This window comes from Balaenoptera borealis (assembly GCF_965194805.1).
Source record: "Balaenoptera borealis genome assembly, chromosome: 6".
Taxonomy (NCBI): domain Eukaryota; kingdom Metazoa; phylum Chordata; class Mammalia; order Artiodactyla; family Balaenopteridae; genus Balaenoptera; species Balaenoptera borealis.
The window spans coordinates 125771183-125791792 of record NC_138863.1 but is presented as its reverse complement, the minus strand read 5'-3'; the positions used below and the strand labels follow the sequence as shown (position 1 = coordinate 125791792).

At 35.6% G+C, this 20610-nt stretch overlaps 1 protein-coding gene across 4 annotated transcripts in view; it reads left to right on the top strand.

Moving 5' to 3' along the window:
* Positions 1 to 20610, top strand: part of WDR33 (WD repeat domain 33) — a 99621-nt gene that overhangs the window by 46709 nt on the left and 32302 nt on the right. Inside the window, exon 8 of one of the 4 annotated variants that reach the window (XM_082396620.1) lies at positions 1469 to 19435. The exons of the other annotated variants lie outside the window; for them this stretch is intronic. Within the exon in view, the coding sequence (XP_082252746.1) occupies positions 1469 to 1476 (8 nt within the window). The 3' untranslated portion in view covers positions 1477 to 19435. Of the gene's footprint in view, positions 1 to 1468; positions 19436 to 20610 lie in introns of those variants that run through there. 4 annotated transcript variants of the gene reach the window in all.

Sequence of the window (20610 nt, the reverse complement as noted above, 5' to 3'; positions counted from 1 at the left end):
TTTAAAGAAAACTGAACTCTGGTTCACAATCATTTTTGTAGATTTTTACTACTAATATTACCTTTGAATTCTTTGAACTATAAATTAAATACACATGTTCCCCTTCTTCTCCCCTCTCCTCCCAATTACTTACTTATCTGTATGCATCCGTTAGGGCTATATTCCTTTTCCTGCCTTGTACCCAGGATAGCTTTCACCAACATACTGACATGATAATTTTATTTATATAGCTCACGTTCTCCTGGCAGGCCTTTTACAATATGCATTAACCAAGGTCTCACTAGCTACACTTCTCAGTATTGGTATTTCTGAAAGGAGGTGGTTTTTCAGTATACCACATTTGTACTACATGGCCCACTTGTTACTAAGCTTTGGAGGGATTTTTATTTACTTTTATTGATTTCATAATTATAAACTAACATCTATGAATTACTCTATTCTAGAAAAGAAATCCGTATTTTCACTTGGATTAACTTAGTTTTAGACTTCCTAAGGTGGGGCTGTTGAAATACTCACAGTACATCAACACCATTTATGTGAATTCAGTGCTGTTAAAGTAAGTTAAGGAAATTAACTGTGTGTTTTATATATTCAGTACAAACATTGAAACAAAAAACATTTACACTTTTAACTAAATCTCATTATTATTAATTGGGAAGGTAGTTTTCTCAAGTGCTTAATTTGAACCTATACTGATTTAACAAGGCGTACATTCTGTTGCATACTCTTGATTCCAATATGCCATAAACGTAACATCTTCCTCTGACACATAAATGCAGGGTGGGAGAATGGGTGCCACAGACATTGGGTGTCGAGCAATTACTATTCAGAGATTGCCCTTTTTGTTCAAGAGTCGGCAGAGTTAGTTATCTTGGTTGACTTATAAGTTTTTTACACCTTTTTCAGAGCTTTATTTACAGCATATAGTGTCGATGCTTTCTAGACAAGAAGTTAAGTATTCTTGATATTTAACCCATATTTCAAGCCAGTATTTTTTTTTTAATCACAATTTTTAAACATTCCTGGCTTTGCACATTTTGTGTGGGTTTTATCCACAGCAATGTATTGTGATAGCTAGCGTAAGGATATAGTACCTTCACCTGTCATAGTGAAGGGATGTCCTCACAATGAGGTCATAATATTGTACAGCTTCAGAACTAGATGGAGCCTTTGAAATCATCTAATCTGAGTTACTATATGGATGAGCACCATGACCCAGAAGGCTTAAGTGACGTGTTCAAGGTAAAAGAAGTTCAGAGCCAGGACTAGCATCCTATCACTTGACAACTAGCCTAATGCTACACTAATGTCGCATCTTTCCTCACTATTAGTGGAAGTCTTAGCTACTAAACAGTGATAAGGGAAGCAACTTTTTCTAGGCTTTGAAAATCCTAAGAAATATAGAGGAAACCAAATAATTTTATTTATTGAAAGTAATTCTAAAGGATCAAAACCATTAATTTCACAGTGACCTAGGACTATAATAACTGTGAAGTCTGATACAAAACCACTCTGCATCTTACATTAAATAAAGAAGAAGAAAAGCTGCTCTAAAATAGCATTTTCAATCCCAAGCTCCAATGAAGTGTTATATTCAGTTTCTAAATAGTGCTTAAGAACTCTTCTTCTGAAATTTAGCGTACATGAGTTATTAGTTAGCAGTTAAATATTTTCAGATTTGAGTCCAGGTGGATTTGGATAATGTGGATGCTGAATCATTACCTGTTCTTCTTATAGCTTAAAAAATACACCAATATCATGTGTATACTGAGAGTTGAATTTTATTTTTTTTATGTGGGTGTTCTTTTTAAGTTTTCACTCTGAAAATTTCAAACATGCACAAGAGTATAATGAACTTGCATGTACTTTTAGGATTTGTATTCTAGCTTATTCATGTTTTTTACTTCCTTTAAATAGTATTCTACTTGCTTTATGGTCATGATTTTTTTCTTTGTACCTCAATGAGTATATGAGAAGTATAAATATAGTAAGCCAAGTTAATTATACCACCCAAGTAGTAGTTCTGATAGTGGATCTGGTATAGTAGACGGGTTTTTCAATTATCCATTTTCTGTCATTCCTCATTTTTCTAAATTTTCTGAACTTTAGAGATGATTATAAAATAATGAAACCAATGTTGTTATAATTTTCCTATTCTTCACTTGGTGGCTTGGGGATCAGGGGATGATGGAACTCCACTTGTCTCAAGGGTTGATGTGAAATTCCTCAAATAAAATTTGAAATGAACTTAATTTAGTTCTGTTCGTAGAGAGAAAGGTGGATCACGTAGTTAAGCAAATAGGACGGCCTCTAAAATGTCAGTTGCCCTATAGAAAGGGGGTGATGTTCACGTAGCCTCCATAGGCTGTGTGACGCCAGGCGGGTAGGCATATTCCTGAGGCATGTTAGTGTTGTGCATCAGACCATCACTTGGGATTAAGTTAAGCAAATCCAAGAACATGTTGATTGAAGGGAATGTTTGTGATCACGTAGTCCAACTCTTTATCTGATACTTTTCTATATCATTCCCCAAAACCAGTTTTCTACTCACAAAACATTTTTAGTGATAACAGTATTCACTACCGCACATGAATCTCTTTTTCAATTTTAGGTAGCTTTAATTTTCAGAAAGTTCTTTCTTTATATCAGAAACCCACTTTCTTATAACTTGTCCTGCCTTCTGGAACACAAAAAATCAAGTCTGTACTCTTCTACATAGCAAGCAGCCCTTTATGTATTTGAAGACAGCTCTCATGTCTTCTTAATGCAGTCTTTCAGCTATAAGCTTACAGGTTCCCTGTGAGTGCAGAATTTACACTTGCTTTTTAGTGTCCTTACTGAGATTGTTCTTATGCTTCTTGGAAAAAGAAGAAGTTACACAAGAGAAAATAATCAGTATTTTTAACAAAAAATGAGCATCGATCTATTGCCAGATTTGCTACTTTGAAGTTGTAATGTTTGGTCCATAGATGGGAAAAGGAAACACTTGTGAAATTGAATATACTGCAACATTGAGAAGCACCATGTATATGTCCACCCATTTCCAAAGCATATGCAAATCAGCATAATTTATACACATTTATCCTTTTCTAGTATGAATTGCAGCACTCAAATTATGGACTGGGATTAAAATAACATTTAAGCACCAGGAATACATGAGTCTAAATGAGCCTCTAGGTGTTTATGCACTTGACTCCAAGAGAAATAGAGGCATTAAAATCCATTTATTTAATTAGCATATATTATATGCATGCTATCATAGGTAGAAGAAATTTAAAAGAAAATAAAGTATGATGACCTCCTACCCTCCTGCTTCTTTTTTTTTTTTTTTTTTTTAAATTTATTTTTATTTATTTATTTTTGGCTGTGTTGGGTCTTCGTTTCTGTGCGAGGGCTTTCTCTAGTTGTGGCAAGCGGGGGCCACTCTTCATCGCGGTGCGCGGGCCTCTCACTGTCGCGGCCTCCCTTGTTGCGGAGCACAGGCTCCAGATGCGCAGGCTCAGTAATTGTGGCTCACGGGCCTAGTTGCTCCGCGGCATGTGGGATCCTCCCAGACCAGGGCTCGAACCCGTGTCCCCTGCATTGGCAGGCAGATTCTCAACCACTGCGCCACCAGGGAAGCCCCCCCTCCTGCTTCTTAAAGTTTAGTAGGAAAGGTAAGATATTGTCACAAACAATATTGTTGGATATTAGGGGAGAAGAGTCATGAGAGTATTAGAAGTGTAGTTTAAAAAAAAAAAAAAGTGTAGTTTTATCAGTGTAAAGTTAGAAGCAGATCACTTGTGACTAAAATGAAAATGTGAAACATTGAAAATGTAGAATCAGTAAGAATACGGAGGAAATTTTAATGAGAAGCATAATTATATATTATATGATATATAACATGTATATTATATATAACTTAAAAAGAATCCAGTTTACCAGCTTTAGCATGCTTTAGTTTTGTTTTACCTTCTTGATTTTAACAATAGCTGACACATTACACTTACTATGTATCAGGCATATTTTAAGTACTTCGTTTAATCTTACCAGTAACCGGTACTTCATTTAATCTTACCAGTAACCCTATGAGATAAATACTGTTTATTCCACAGTTTACAAATCAGTAACCAAGGTACAGGAAAGTTAAGTAAACCTCCCCAAGGTAATATAACTTGTAAGAGGTGAGGCTCAGATTTGAACCCATGTTATTTCACTCCAGAGTTCATGCTCTTATTATGTTAAACTGCCTCTTTTATGTTTTAAAAATATCATCAGCATGGATGTAATAATGTCTTCCTGAGCTGTGATGACAGAATTGTGGAGTTTTTTGGGGGGGAAAGGAGAGAAGTGTGGGTAGAGAGAATTTAGGTACTCAAGTTTATTTTACCATTCTTCTTTAAAGCTGTCCATATAGGCTATAGGTTTTCAATGTATATTTAACAACAAAAAAAATTAAACCTCAATGAATAGTTCAAACTGCAAATGAGTTATAAGCTAGGTTATATAAATAGAACATGGACATAAGGAGCTGTACTGAGACTTACTCAGGAGGTAAGATCTGTTTTCAGTTTTAAAATATAGCACTCATGGAGAGGAAATGAACCCCTGAGTGCACACAGCTTATGAAAAAGAATACTATTAGTATTTTTACTAAGTCTCTGTGTATCCATGCCTGATTGTATTTGGCTGTGGTTCTTAATGAGAGAAACTCCTCTGCAAAGATCTTTTGGTTCAAAAAGTGTGTTTTTGAACTGTGTAAAGACATGTTTACAAAGTCTGAGTGTTCAAAAAAATCTCTGACTTTTGTTTTTTTTTTTCTCTTTTTGGCCGTGCTGTGCGGCATGTGGGACCTTAGTTCCCCTATCAGGAATCGAATCCATGCCCCCTGCAGTGGAAGTGCGGGCCACTGGACCACCAGGGAAGTCCCCTCTGATGCTTTTCATTGGAAATAATTTTACTTATTTAAAGTAAAATTGGCAAACCATGAAGTTTATGATTAATGGACCTAATGTATTTGTACAGAACATTCCACAAAATCCTTTCTGTTCTCTCCAAGACAAAAAACAAAACACCCAGCTTCCTTTAAAATAAATAGCCTATAGCAGAATAACTCCTTCCACTAACATAGCATGTTTTAATATTAAAAGTACTTCAGGCACATCTTATATAATCATCCATACAATCATGTGGGCCCATATATATATATTGATTGACACCTGTTTTGTCTGTGATTCCTTATTTTGAGGAAGCGTTTATTTAAGGCTCTTTTCCCTCTGCTCTCCTGAACAGACTGGATCATGGTAGGTTCTCCTATGTATTGATAAATAACTATCTGGGTATATCATGAGAGGGAAGAAGACTTAATATTTACTTCTAAAGCAAATTATTTGAAGAAATTAGTGTAGTAGTGTCCTGAAATATTCATTTTATATAGTCCATTCACAGTTTTACAGGAATTGTTTTAGATTTTTATGCTGGGCTTTGTCCTTTCTAACTCTACACTTAAGATATTGCACAAATGTGGCAAAAACTTGTTGAAAATAGATCTTAGCTTTCTTGGGATGCCAGTGCTACACACTGTTACTGTCTTATTCACTTTTATAATTAAGAGTCGAGTAATTTCCAGACATTCTTTTGTGTATAAAGATTCCAGTTTTTTGACAGCAACAAATCACTATGACTTGTAATCTAGGCAGTCAGTTTTCATCTTTGCATTTAGTAAATATTCTGTAATTGTCTGCTTCAGTTTATTTTGAGTGAGGCTTAAATTTGTTTGCCGAGGAATTAGTTACCCTCTTATAGAGCTTCTCAGCTAATCAAGTTTTTGATAGTTTTTAAAGTTAAAATTCAGAGCTTTGGAAAGAGCTGATAAAAGTAGATAAATATATAATACCCTTTTGGCTTCTTCATTTTCAGTGGGTAGATCCTTTAATAAAAGTATATGATTAAAATATGGTATCACCACAAGTTATTTGCCAATGAGGGGCATTAAGTACCAAAACAAATACTGTTTTTTTCATAGTCATTTTTTTCCCTTTACTCACTTTTTTATTATATATCTGAAAACCATCTTAAAATTTGATTTAAATCATATCTCAGGAATTTGTAAGAAACACCTACCATGCTGTGATCTCTTTAGTTATAAAGAGACTAGAAGAAGAATTTCTATTTAAAGGAAGAAATGGTAGTTTCTTGGTCATTTATCCTTTTTTACAGATTGTGTCATAAAATAGTCTTAATTTGTCCAGAACACACTATTATGTCTCAAAATCAATCTGCTGAGGCCTCTTTATGTTTTTTTCTGCTGAATATAATTTAATATAGTTCTCTTTGAGAGAAGTTTACCTTCTTAGCATGATTTTAGAATACCATCTTACTTGCGTTAGCCCAGTGAACTGTATCTGCTTTAACTTGATGTTTTTAACTATTGCACTGGTCCTAGGGAACCCCAAGGAAGGCCCAGCCACCACAAGGTGCCTTTGAGCAGGGGTAGGTAGAGCTTCTCCATAGCCCAGTGTGCTGCTTTATTAGAGCCCTCCCCTGGCACGTGCATGCCCCTTTGTCTATAGTTCTGAGTGGACAAAAGTGCGGACATCATGTAGAGATCCAGTTTAGGATATGTGGCTTTAAAAGTGGCCAAGTTGTTGCTGTTTTCAGGCTGTGTATGTATTTTTTTCTCCTTTTTAAATTATCTGTTCAAGAGTTAAACCTTGAGTATTTTCTGCACCTGGCATCTCCCTTTGACAGCTTGTGGGAATCCCCACTCAGTTTCCAGGTTTGTTTTGTCAAAGGTGGAAACCATAAGTATTCTACCACAGTAAAACAATTAGGAAATACTGAGGGAAATCAACATGAGTGCAGAACCAAAGTACAAAGGTGAGTCCAAGAAACTTCATACCTGGGAGCTCAATATTTTATCTGCGGCGGAAACTTTTTATGTATTATTAAACAAAAGTAATTTTTGATACCAGGAGTCATCAGAGGTTAGAGTAGCTGGTCTTGGTCCTGTAAAGCCTATTAATTGCTTTTTCTAATAAATAGTTTTAACTCTTACTCTTCTGAAATGAACTTCATTGATAATAACTGCTACACATAAAACTTTTTTAAAAAGGCACCAGTGCACACGCATACAGGCTCTGAGAAGAAAAGTTTACAAAATGCTCATTAAGGGACATTACTGCTTCCATTGAAAACTGGTGGTTTGGAAGAGGTCATGCTAATACAACCCTATTTTTCTAGAATTACCGGAGGGGGTCAAGGAAATTGTAGTCAAACCGTAGTCAGTCTTTTGAATTCATCTGTGAGTCATGGTAGAGGATCATGGCTTTATAGCTACATGATTGGTCATTTCCAAAAAAGTTTCATTAGGTGTTTGTTATCTGTGAGGCAATTATGCAGAGAGTGCTGCAAGATCCTTTACTTGGCCTCTGTCCTGTTTTAACATTTTTTTATTAAAAATGGCTTGCTTTGCAAATTTACAGGTAATTCAAAATTACAAGCAGAAATTCTCATCTAGAGAGAACTTCTTGAATCTCATCAGGATTCAAGAAGATAGTGTGATGTTAAACTTAATAGAAAACTATGTTAAATTTTAAATAGAGATGAATGTAAAGTTCTGTATTTAGGTTTTCAACCTCAATTCTGGAGTTTATTAGACTGGTTTATGAGAGTTCATATAAAAACGATCATGGGTTTTAGATGATAAGTGTGAATTCTTGAGGCATCATGCCTTCCCCTATTTGTAAAAGTGATGTTCAAAATGATGGGGCTTAATTATTGACGGGAGATTAGAATGGAGAAGGATCTGGAAATCATGAGGAAGAGTAAAGGGAAGTTTAGGATTCAACTTGGATAAGAGAGATTGAAGAAAAGTTTTGTCATTTTCAAATATTTAAAGGCTTTTGTATGGAAGTAGGATTGGATTTATGTACATACGTCTAGAATAAAGGGGACATCATATTTGGATTTAATTATGGAATTTTTTTGTTGAAAAGAGAATGGGCTATTCTGTGAGCTGTTAGGCTTTCCTTTGCTCAAGTTGTGCCATGTTTAGCTTTGCCAACTGTTACGGAGATTATAGAATGCACTCCTTTTTCAGAAGGATGGTTCTATTTGATAATAATTAACCTGGATTAGGTTGTCTGTTAACTGTAGTTTCATGTTTTAAGGCAGACCCAAAAGCCTGAAAGTCAAGCATGTGGATACATTCATTACAAAGGGTTAAGTGGATGGGATATTATCCCATGAGGAGATACTGCCACCTTCTGTTCTAAAAATATTTTTGGTGAGACATTAGATAATTTAATTAATCCTATTGCTTGAAGTAGTAAATGGAGCCTCAAAGCCACCTCATCTTATAAAAAATATTTTAAAATATTTATACTTTTAGATCATATTATACATATACATATACAGTAAAGTACACAGATCCTAAGTGTACGGTATGATGTATTTTTACATATTTACACACTCATCTAACCACCTCTTAGATCAAGATACAGAGTGTTTTCAGCACTCTAAAGATTCCTTCCTGCCTCTTTTCCACCTAAGCCTTCTATTAGGTAGTTTAGACTTCCAGAGATATTTTCATTAAATTATTTTTCCTTTTTTTCTACTGTTCTTTATTTTGTCATTTTGTGATTTCTATCATCTCACTTTCCCTTGTGTGGAGCTTTCTTAATTTCCTTTCCTTGATTTGCTTCTGTACTCTTTTGAAAATAATGTTTTACTATTTTTCTTGATTAGCTTCTTTTACTAGTTTCCTGCTACATAACAGAAGTTAGTGTATAAAGAGATAGTATTGTGTATTACTACAATCACAATCTGAATGTGATTCACAGTTTTAGCTGTTAGCAGCTATGTAAGTCACATTACTGTGGTTGTGTCCTCATGTGTATAATGGGGATTAATAATAGTACCAACCTACTAAGTTGCAAGAAATAAATGGGTTAATTCATAAGAAGCACTTAACTAGTGCCATAAAAAAGAGTGTTCAGTGGATGCCAGCTATTATGTCATTTCTAAAGCTAATTTCAGAGCCTGTTTCCCTGTCTCTGCCTATTTAAGGATTAAAATGGTTATTTCAGAAGTGTATTCTACTTTTCTCATTTAAATATTTTTCAGCCATTGTCATTAGTTTTTACAGTAGTACAAGTTTTTATTTACAGGTAGTCCATAAATACGAGCACTTGTTTAAACAGAGTTGTCATGATTTTCTAATGTTTTCAGGTATAAAAAATTCAGCGCTTAGAATTGGGCAAAGAGTAAAGGGAAGTTTAGATCTTAAGATCTCATGTGGAAACATTTAAAGATTCTATCTTAATTGTTAGATGAATTGAATATTTAATGATTCCCTACTGGTCAAGACGCTGTGCTTGATTCTTTTGCTGATATATTTACAAGGCATTATCTTGTCCCTTAAGCAGCATTTTCAGCAGTTCCCTAGTTCTTTCATTTCTTCACATGTTTGTAAATTGGCCTAGTACCATGGTGAGCATAGTGCTGAATAACTGAAATCCAGCAGTCTTCACAGCTTATCAGACTGCAGCAGATTGTGGTAATTGGTGTCTAGACTGATTCCTTGGGACAGCATTTATTTTTCTCTGAGGAAAGAACAGGTTTTTTTTCCCTATTGACTGAATTTGATCACAGTTTTAAACTTCAGACTCCATTTAGCAATATAATAAAGTTGGGTGAGCTAGTGATAGATAACTCTGGTAAAATGTCATTTCTGTTTGTCATCTTTGATGAGGAATGTGATAAGCAGTAAGTTAGGAGTTTTGGGGAAAGTGTATTCCACATATTTTTTGTCACAATAGACAGGACTTAAATATAGAAATCTAGTATCAACCGTTTCAGCCTCCTGATCATCCTCTGTCCCCATCGCATCCAGCTTGCCAGCTGACAGCCGACTGGCTGGGCGTGTAGCCTATTCTAGCCCAGAAGTCTTTGGTGGAGTTTGTTACAGGGTGGGATCTAGATCCTGACATAGGATGTAGCAGATATGGGCCCGACTGATAAAGTGATTCTAGGAGCAAACAGGATGCTATTACAGGAGGTATTAGAAGTTAAAGAGCATTCATTGTAAGTTTGATGATTTCTGAACATAAATCCTGCTGCTTTCTTGAGGTCATATAGTACACCACCCGCTTCTAATGTTCTTTCTGTAGGCCCTCAATGTTTTGAAATACTTCAAAAGTTTGGTGTTATTAATATTTTACATATTTTTTGTAATGGTCAAATTAGATCATTTAATTTAGTTTTCAGAGATTTATGGAAACTATTCCATTTACATCTTTTTCAAGTGGCTTAGTCTAACTTTTGAGGACATTTTTAGTTTTACAGATTTAATGTTTTAATGTGCCATGCAAATGTAAATCACCAAGGGTCTTCTGGGTAAAAATAAAATCTTTATTAAAACAAAGATTCAAGAGTACACTAGGCATTTTGTTTGGTTTATTAAATTCTAGCAGAAAAATCATTAAGTGTTACTATAAAATACTTTAACTTTTTGAATTAAGTGTTTTAAATGTAGTTTTTTACTTTATATTTTGTACCTTTTTTTTTTTTTAGGGGTATAATTGCTTTTGTACTTTTTTTAAAAAAAGGAAAATCTGCTATCCTTCCACCATGAGGAAATAAGATGCTGACACAGTTCTGATTTGGGAATTGGATATTAGAGATTGAAGCCCGTGAGATGATAGGTGCTTGAAAGGCTCAGTTGGGTAGAGGAGAGTTTCAGTCCTGGAGGAGGCTCACCAAGGACTGTGATGATTGTGAAGGACAAGGCTTGGCACTGTTGTTAAGGTCTGGACTGTAAAGAGAGAGTAGTCAATATTGTGATGTTTCCTTCATCGTTATTTTACAATCACATTTGAATTAAATGTGCTAAAATCCAGCAGGCAATAAATTTGCATTTCTTGAAAAAAATAAATTTAGAAGAGATTTACGGAGGAGGTTACTGTAAAATGTAACTTATGAATATTTAGCCCGTTGTTCCCTAAAGTCTTTTATTACCTCATTTACCACAGACTTCCTTTTCCTACTGTAAATTACACAGACATTACATGGTATAATATATATTGTCTTTGAACAAACTTTTAAACATTTTTTATTGATATATTGAAGTCATGGTTTTCAACTGCATGATGGCATCAGAAGATGAGTTTAAGTCATTGCTCCTTCTACTTGTTGAATAACCAGGTTTTCATGATCCATAAAAAGTGAATGGTAATGCCTATATAACAAGGGAAATCAGGTTGTAATATATGCAGCACTTGGTGTGCTACATGTTAGAGGGCAGTGGTGGTGAAAATGTTTTCTCTCACCCAAAATGTCCCCACAGTGCAGGTTCCTAGGAAATGATGTGCCTTTGAAGACAGTGACTTTCATGTTTGGGATCTCAGACTCCAAACTTACATCTTCTGTGGCCTGGAAGGACACAGTAGGCACTAGGGGAACAGGCATATATTCACCCATGTCCCCAACCTTAGACATGAAAATCTTCCGGTTACATCTGGAAGGTAAGGAATGGGTGATTTTTTTTTTCATAGTTTTTTTTTTTTTCTTTCTTTCTTTTAAAGTGGATTTTATAGTTGACAAGTTAAAAGATGTTTTCTGTTTTTTCTTTGGGCCAGAGGGGCTTTTTAAAAATTATTATCCTCAGGTTCTTTAAGACTTCTGGTTTTTAACTTTTCTGTTAAACATATAGTTATGAATAGATTAGCTTTAAAAAAATTATTTTTTGACAAAATGCTGATTTTAGTGTCTAGTAGATTTGTTTGTGTTATAGAAACTTGTTTGTTTTAAGTTGGCATTCTTGGTTTTTTTAACCTCTGTCTGGATGTGATTAATTCTTACAAAAGTAATGTTCAGCTGTAAAGTGGGAGATTTTTTTGCACATCTAAAAAAATCTTTCAGTGGAAAAGTGCATATGAAAATCTTCATTTTCGTCTCATACTAACCTATTATCTAGATTTTCCAGTAGTTATGGTGAGCACTTTTTTTTTTTTAAGAGTTATTTTCTTCCACCTTTTCCTTACATACCTTTGGTTTTATTATTGCTGAGTATTTTCCTGGAACCCTTTTTTAAAAATCCTTCTGAACTGGGTGTAGCCCAGATACTTGAGCATACCTTCAATTGAACTGACTCTTGATGAACTCCTGCTCATTCTCCGAATCATCTTGGCTAGATAGGCTTCTCCTATGCCTTCTCAGTATGATTGGCAATAATGCTTTTTATTTTATCTGAACTCTTCAACACATATTAGCATGGTTTTGACATTGAAAGCAAAAGGGAAGAAATCTTATACCAAAATCATCCAAAGCTGCCCTCCCTGTGAATTATGAGATGTGTATTAATAAGGCATGTTTTAGAGTCATTTTGTAACCCCAGAACACTTAGTCTATTTTATTCTACCATTAGTATTGACAAGTGTAAGTACCTGTCGTCAGAGACCACCAGGAGCATACCTGTAGTTGAACAAATTGGATTTATTACTCATCTTAAGCAAAGAACACAGACTATAGGGAACCACGGGGTATCTCAGTAAGAGGATGTTATAAAGATTATATTATAGGATTTGGACTTTGGGTAATTGAGGTAAGGGTTCAAAGAAGTGAGGGCTATCACTCTTTTAGCATAAGAGAGATGTTTGGTATTTTGTAGGTTGTGCAGGACCTTGTTTTTGTTTCACGTCATCGTGATCTCAGAATGACTTAATTTGATACAGATGTTTAGTGAGATTGTCCAACAGGAGAACAAAATGGTTTAGCTGTAAGTGTCGGATCAGTTTTTAATAACATGGAGGCTTAGCTGTGAGCATCAGATTAGTTCTCAGAGATCAGCAACTGCTTCCCCCCCACCGCCCCCCAATAGCATTTAAGTCCAACTGGCTTCTCACTATGTAGGGACCAGCTGGGGGAGGGCAGGATTTAATAGCAGTGACCTGTTGGGTCTGTCACTTGAACAAGCTGCGGTGATACTGACAGGTATATTTTTACGAAGCAGAGAAATTGGGAATCATGCCAGTCTTCAGCTGGCTAGAAGTAATTACAGGTTTCCCCCACTATCCTAAAGTAGGACTCAGCTTGCCAGCGAATGCACAAAATAAAGCGCAGGTGCTCGCAGGCTACCATGGCTTGCTGCTGAGATGCTGAGTGTAGTTCCTAGGGAAGGCGCTTGGTGGCGCCACTCTTGTTGCTCAGGGTGTCCACTGCCTCTATCTCGGTTTTGCTGCAAAACAAATGCTTTTTGCCTTTTTTTGTAAAAGCAGAAATTCTCTTTGGATTTCTTTTTGTTAGCAAAAACAGGTACAAGCATACCTTGTTTTATTGTACTTCGTTTTGTTGCACTTCACAAATAGTGCATTTTTCACAAATTGAACGTTTGTGGCAATCCTGTTTCAAGCAAGCCTATTAGCGCCATTTTCCAATAGCATTATTTTTTATTTAAGGTAGGTACATTTTTTTAAGACATACTGTTATTGCACACTTAATAGATACAGTATGTGTAAATATAGCTTAAGTACTGGGAAACCAGAAATTCATGTGAATTGCTTTATTGCAACATTTGCTTTATTGCGGTGGTCTGGAACCGAACCCACAATACCTTGGAGGTATGCCTGTACTAATGTAGATCTTTCATAAAAGCGAAGTGGTGTAAAGCAAACTTTGGAAAAGCACAGAGTACCTTTAGTGGGTAAAACCATGTCCTTTTTAAGAAATAAGATGAGTCAGTTTTGCTGCATTAATCTCTCTGGGGATCTTAGGGTTTATTTTACTAAATTTAGTGTCTAGGAATTAGTTTTTCATACTTTAGGAGTTCTTTAGATCTGGGAAGAGTCAACTGTTTATTTTCTCTGTTGTCTTTGTTAATATAATACATAGCAGTGTACACCAAAGGGATTTTAAAGGTTTTTAAGACTTATGAACACTATTTTAAAAAGCCTTACAATTAATAATTATAATAATTGTAAAATTCTTTATGAACTCTCAGGTTGACTTAAGGCAAAAAAAAGGGACCATGTTTTGAAACTCCACTCTGTAGTTTATTCATGTGCATCAAAGATCACTGAAAAGAAATGTATATTTATTCATTTATTTAAGTAATTGCTGTGCACTGTGTGCCAAGCTAGGTGCCAGGCCCTGGGTATGGAGGGGGGAGTCAAGCACTTATTCTTGTCTTCATGAGCAATACAAGTGATAGCTGGAGATTTCTGGTTTAAAAGCATCACTTTTAATGGTATCTTAATTTCATATACTAAAGTAAGCACTGTATTATTGTATTATAGTGCATAGAAAAATATCCCTATGATTAATGAGGTAGTTCTTACCATTTTTGTGATTTTGAAAGTGGTAGCTTTTAAAAATCATGTATTTGTGGAGCATCTGCTCATGCAAGTCTGGAGATAATTTTTTTTTAATGTGAAGGTCTTTAGAACAAAATTTGTCTCCTAGGAAACTGCAAGATAGGCTTCTTCTGTTGAATCTTTACCTTGAATAATAAACTGGGAGTATTCTTAATACTGAATCTTTTTGTCATTTGGTAAAAACTGAGTAAGTTTTAATACTAGAAAAGTTAGGTTGGTAATTAAGACTTGACTATAGGTACTTATTAAAAGTATAGAGCACATTAGGATAGTGTCACATGATTAGAGAATTCAAAATGTCTAGCTCCATTAGACAAGCAAGATACACTATAGGCAAACCAGTCTCTTTATGTGGTACTACTAGTTTTGCCATTGGTCTATAGAATTTTCGTATAGAAATAAAGAATATAATCATATTTTGTCATTGAAATCTTCATGATAGCTTTGAATGTTTATGAGAATCTCAAAAACCTTTAAGAAAGGATTTAGATTGCAAAACTTTTGAACTCTTGATGCTTTTAGTAGAGCAGTAGTAGCATTAGAATATGGTTGATTTGGGCCAAATGTAGATGCCAGGATACATCTTCATGTAATTTAGGCACAAGGGTTTGTGGTACATTCTCTTGATTTGAAGTGCCCAGATAAGGTTTTGTAATTTAAAATTAAATCTATCTGGGCAGCAACCCATTTTCATGATCCCCACAAAACTCACTTTTCCTGTTATTTACTATAACCAGTAGATTTGCATCTATGTTTTCTTTGTAACTATCCACTTACCATAAGGGTTGTTGTGAAATAGTACCAGTTTACTATGTCTTTTTATAGTCAATGATGAGTGCAAGTCTGTTTGTAATGTGTCATTTTTTTTTTCTATAAAAAAGGGAGGGGTAAATTCTCTGTTTGTGTATTGCTACCTTTAAAATATAGAATACAGGAATTCCCTGGTGGTCCAGTGGTTAGGACTCTGCGCTTCCACTGCAGGGGGCACGGGTTCAATCCCTGGTTGGGGAACTAAGATCCCGCATGCCACGCGGCACGGCCAAAAAAAAATTTTTTTTTTAAATAAAGTATAGGAGAATATAGTGTAATTGCTGTTTACAGTGGTTAAGTGACAAGGAAGAAGAAATCATTAATGTTGTCGAACCTCTTCTCCAGCTGCTCCAAAATTCTGGCTGCAGTCATAGTTTCTACTTGGGCAATCTTTGTTTTTTCGTCTGGGGTACTTTAAACATTACTCATCTGAGAGCAGCAGGTCTGGCTTTGAATCCCAGCTCTGCTATTGGGCAGGTCAGTCTCTCTCAGTATGCGCTTCCTCCTCTGTAAAGCTGAGCTCATGGTACCTACCTCACAGGGTTGTTGTGAGGGTCCCAGAAGTACGCAGAAGAAGGCACTTCTCATGTTGCAGGCATGAAGTAAATGTTGCTTAAGTCATATATGTGCTAGGAAAGATGCAGAAAGCATGGAGGGTGTAAAGAAAGTAACACATTTAAGTTAATTTGGTTTAAGAGGAAGTCGGAATTGATTAGGAAAGATATTATAAAGGGTTTATTTAAGAGGAGATTACTAGATCAAGAATTGGGATGGATTGTCATATATGATTATCCTATTTCAGTAGTGATTCTTAGGTTTAGATGTGTCATTGATAAAATTAATTGTATTGTAAGCCACATTTAAATAAATAACATTATATTGAAATGGAACTATGACTTATTTTTTAAAGCTTTATTTATATAAGTCCTCATACTTTATTTCCACTGTCATCTCAGAATCACAGCATTACCTTAAGGCAATAATTCACTCCCACCATTCCCCATGCACTGTCCCCAAAGTTCTGTTCCTTTTTCTGGTTGCTTGCTTGTTTGGTTTTTGAATAGACAGTACATTTGAATATTTCCTGAGAATCACTAGCTGTTTTTTTGAGTTCTAGTTAGGTAAATTCATATTTGGTGAATATAAGATATACTAAGTTATTCTATAGATGCAGCAGAATTTTCTTTCCATTGCTACTTTTTACTAGGTTTATAATATCTTGAAAGGATATAATGGCCAAAAAAATGATACATCTCTGCGGTGTGAGTTATTTGGGCATTTTAAATAGACAAGTTAGATCAAGATCACATACTCCATTTCTAGCAATGCAGTCACATTATAAGTTCTTACTTTGATTTTCTTCAGTCTTTGATTTTCTCCTTATATAGTTGCCTTTTCTAAACATGAGTAGTAAAAGAAAAATCATTCTTCAAGCACAGTTAAGGTTGAGAAACCTTCACTCTGCCACATTACTTTGATTTTGTGTTTGGTATGATGGCTGAAGATGAGAATTAAAGACCAGAAACTGAGACCTTTGTGGTCCCACACACCCCAACATCACATTGGTCCCACAGAGCACAGACAGGCGGTGTTGCTGCAGATACCTGGTTAACCGGCATTCTCTCTCTGGGAAACACTGATGACACAACTTAGTGTGGTTGACTGGCAAAGAAATGTATAAACTGCGGTCATACGTGTACACAGATGTGTTCAGAATACAACCAAGAGACTGAAGCCCACTATCAGTATGTATCTTTTAAGAAGCGTTCTCACTAGTTAAAATGGGGTTATGTTGATTTTTCCACATCTTGTCCTGTCACCAGAAAGATGACAGATGATGAGTACAAATGCAGGCTGACTTCATAACAATTACTGACCTATATGTGGATATCACTTGCAACCTTGGCTTTATTAGCAGCACCATTTCCTAACCAACCAAGCTGAAGACCACATGCAACATTTTAAGATGCATTTTTTTCATCAGTCATGCATGACGACAAGTATATTCTGTGTATCACGTGGAAGTGAGATTTGGAGAGAATTGTAATGTCTGGATTCACACATTCCTACCATGTGCCATATGGAAGGCTGAGATCTATTATGATGCATCAGTGTTGGGGGAATGGAGGGGTGGAAAGGTAAGGAAAGAATTGGGTAGGATTAATGTTGAAGATGTTTTCTTGAGAATTTTCTGCCTTTTACAAGGGTAATAAACATTCATAAAAAGTTCAAACACTTAGAAGTAACAAGTCAGTGTCTTGCCCTCCCTGTTTCCAATCTCATATTCAGAGGTCATCACTATTCCATTAATAGTTTGGTGTGAATGTTTCTACAACTCTTACGCATATACAAAAAGATATTTTTTAAAAAAAACTACTGAAATGGGATTATACTACATATATTCTTCTGCTGTTTGCTTTTCTCACAACACAGTATATCATGATCATTCTTCCGTCTCATTACTATTCCAGTCTTTTTAAAGTAACTGCTCTATAATATTACATAGCATGTATCTACCATAGCTTATTTTACCATTCTCAATGACAGACATTTAGGATTTGCAAGAAGTTTTACAAAGACAAAGTTGTGCACTAAGCTTCATTGTACCTTTATATTTGTTCCCACTTAAGTAAATTTTCCTTTAGGATAGAATCCTAGCAGTAAACTTGATGGATCAGAGCATGACCATTCAAACTTTTGGAAGATACTTCTGAGTTGTCCTCACCATCCTGGGGTCATTAACGATAAACTTTAAGAATGTTTTGATCCAGCCAAAAATTCTACAGATACTGTAGGCTTAACATTTGAGGAAATTTCCACCATTTAAAAATGTAAGCTTATTTTTTAAAATTTATAAATAAAATGCACATATGGTAAAATCTTTTCTCCAGCACCATAGAGGGATGGAATGTGGATAATCCTTTTAAACTAATTTGTTTATTCCTGTGGTTACCATCAGAATTTAAAATATTTCTTGGTATATCTACCTGACACAGTGTCTCTTTACTACCTATCATGAAAGGTGAAGAATTTCAAGTACTTACACCACCAGCCTTGCCTTCTACATTCTGGGCTTTGTTATGAATTGTAGTTGTTTTGATAGTTTCCCATATAGCGTTAAATGTTCTTAGTTCTTTATTTTTGGGGGCCACCAACTTTAGGCAGCATTCCTTGACTCACCATTATGTTACCTAAGGAAATCTGTGCCCCTCAATATCTTTTCTACTTATCTCCCTTTTATCTCTCCAAGGATTTTTAACCAAGGTTTCAGTTCTAAAAAAAAAATGAAACCAATAAGTAGAATTGTGAATATGAATGAGCCTGTTGATCTCAGAAACAAGTAGTACAAGCAGGTTTATAAAACTCTGTGGCAGTTAAAAGTTGTCCTACTTGAAGATTATCAAGATCAAGTGAGACTCTGTTTTCTTAAATCGATTGTCCTATAAACTGTTGAAAGTAATGCCATAATTAAGTTTGCTTTATTTTTTCTTACAATTTGTAATTACTTTCCCTTCTTTCTTAATGGCACTAAAAGCCTTTATCGTAGCAAGTTTTTAAATTTTAATTTTGCAATTATAGTAAATGCATTTTATTTTTATTTTTGAAGATATTCTTCACCTGGTTCTCTGACTTCCTACTCTAATTTGGACTGATTGTCTTCTGTGCCTGTGACTGCAGTCATACTGGGATTTCTTTGCCTTCCCCTGTTAAGTCCACTCTGTTTTGTTTTTGTTTTTGTTTTTCAATTTAGTTAAAAATATACTCCCCCCCTCCCCACCCCCCTGAAACAGTGCTTGAGAGGTAAATTTCAAAATTCTGATGTCTGGAGAGGTCTATAATTTGCCATCATACTTGACTCATAGTTTGGGTTTCAGATTCTAGGTTTGAAATTCTTTTCCCTCAGGATTTTGAAGGCTTCCACTATGTTCTGTCAGTTCTGCTGATAAGAAGTCATATGCTATTCCAGTTCTCATTATTTTGTATGTAACCTAGTTTTCCCTTCTGAATGTTTTTTAAATGATCTCTTTTTTTCTGTGGACTTATTATTATTATTATTTTTTTACTGTGGGTATAGGTATAAGATTTTAAACTTCATCTTCATTGGCTCACTTTGATCTACAATCTCAAATCTTTATCCTAGTCAAAGGGTTTTTCTTCTTTGATTATCATTTCGTACTGTCTCTGCTTGTATTATGGAACTTGATATATGAATGTTGGACCTCTTGGAGCTATCTACCGTGTATTACCTCTTTCATATTTTCTGTTTCCATCTTTTGCTCCAAGTATTGGGAGATTTCTTCTATTTTATCTTCCAGAATATGATCTTCAATCATGCCCAATCTGTTATTCAGCCCTTCTGATGAAATTTTTATTTTATCCACTGCCGTGTTTAATTTCCAGGACCCCCTAGTGGTTCTCTGGTCTTTTCATTTTTCATGGTGGCCTGTTTTGTTTGTTTTTTTGAAATGCATATACCCTTTAAAACTTTTAGCATAGTAATCGAGGTGTGTGTGTATGTGTGTATATGTGTGTTTAGTTTGGTTGGGTCTGTTCCTATTTGTTTTCCCTAGAATCACTTAATCTGTTTCTTTTTCCTGGTCTTTCTCTTTCCTCCTGTTTGATTTTTCTCAAATGTCCAGTGATCCTTGGTTGGCCAAATATTTGAATGAAGATTTGTGTTGGTTAGTATAAGTGGCTGTTTTTCATTTCTTTTGCAGTTGAGTAAGTCCACTGGCCCAAAGGACTCTCTGCTCGATGATAGACCTCACCGTGGACTCTGTGTGCGCACGTGTGCGCGCGTGTGTGTTTGTGTGTGAGCGCGTGTGTAGTGAGCCGTGTGGGGAAGGACAGTCTTGGAGTAAATGGGCAACTGCCACAATTGCCAAAGTAAGAAAGTAAGTGTGTTGTATTCTGAGATGCAGTGCTCCGTTTATTTCACCCTTGGGTGGATGGAACTACCTCCTTTCTCCCCTTTCCCCCTCCCCTTTCCTCCTCCTCTCCTGTCTCATCTCCCCTCCTCTTTCCTTCTTTCTCTCCTCTCCCTTCTCCTTTCCTTCCTCCAGGGTCATAGTATGGCATTGGCACAAGCTTTGTGCTGCTTTTCCCTCCAGCCTTAAGTCCTGTTCTGGGATTTCTTCCCAGACGTACTATTGCTTTGTTTTAGAAAGCCATTGTCTGGCTTTAGCTGAGTGCAGCTGTTCTATATAAATGGGAAGGCAGGAGGAGGGGCCTGGACAAGTTGCTCTGTGGAGAGTTCTGTAATTACCCTCATTACAGCATCACAGCCTTTGTCACTGAGCTGTCCTGGAGCCTAGAGTCTTTAAGGCCCCAGCAGTCCTTTGTGTATTTTGTGTTTTATTTCTGTGCTATGGTTCATTCATCACTGAGCCCCATCTATTTCTGGAGAATTGCCTACATTTAGGTTGAAGTTTTTTGACATTTTCATAAC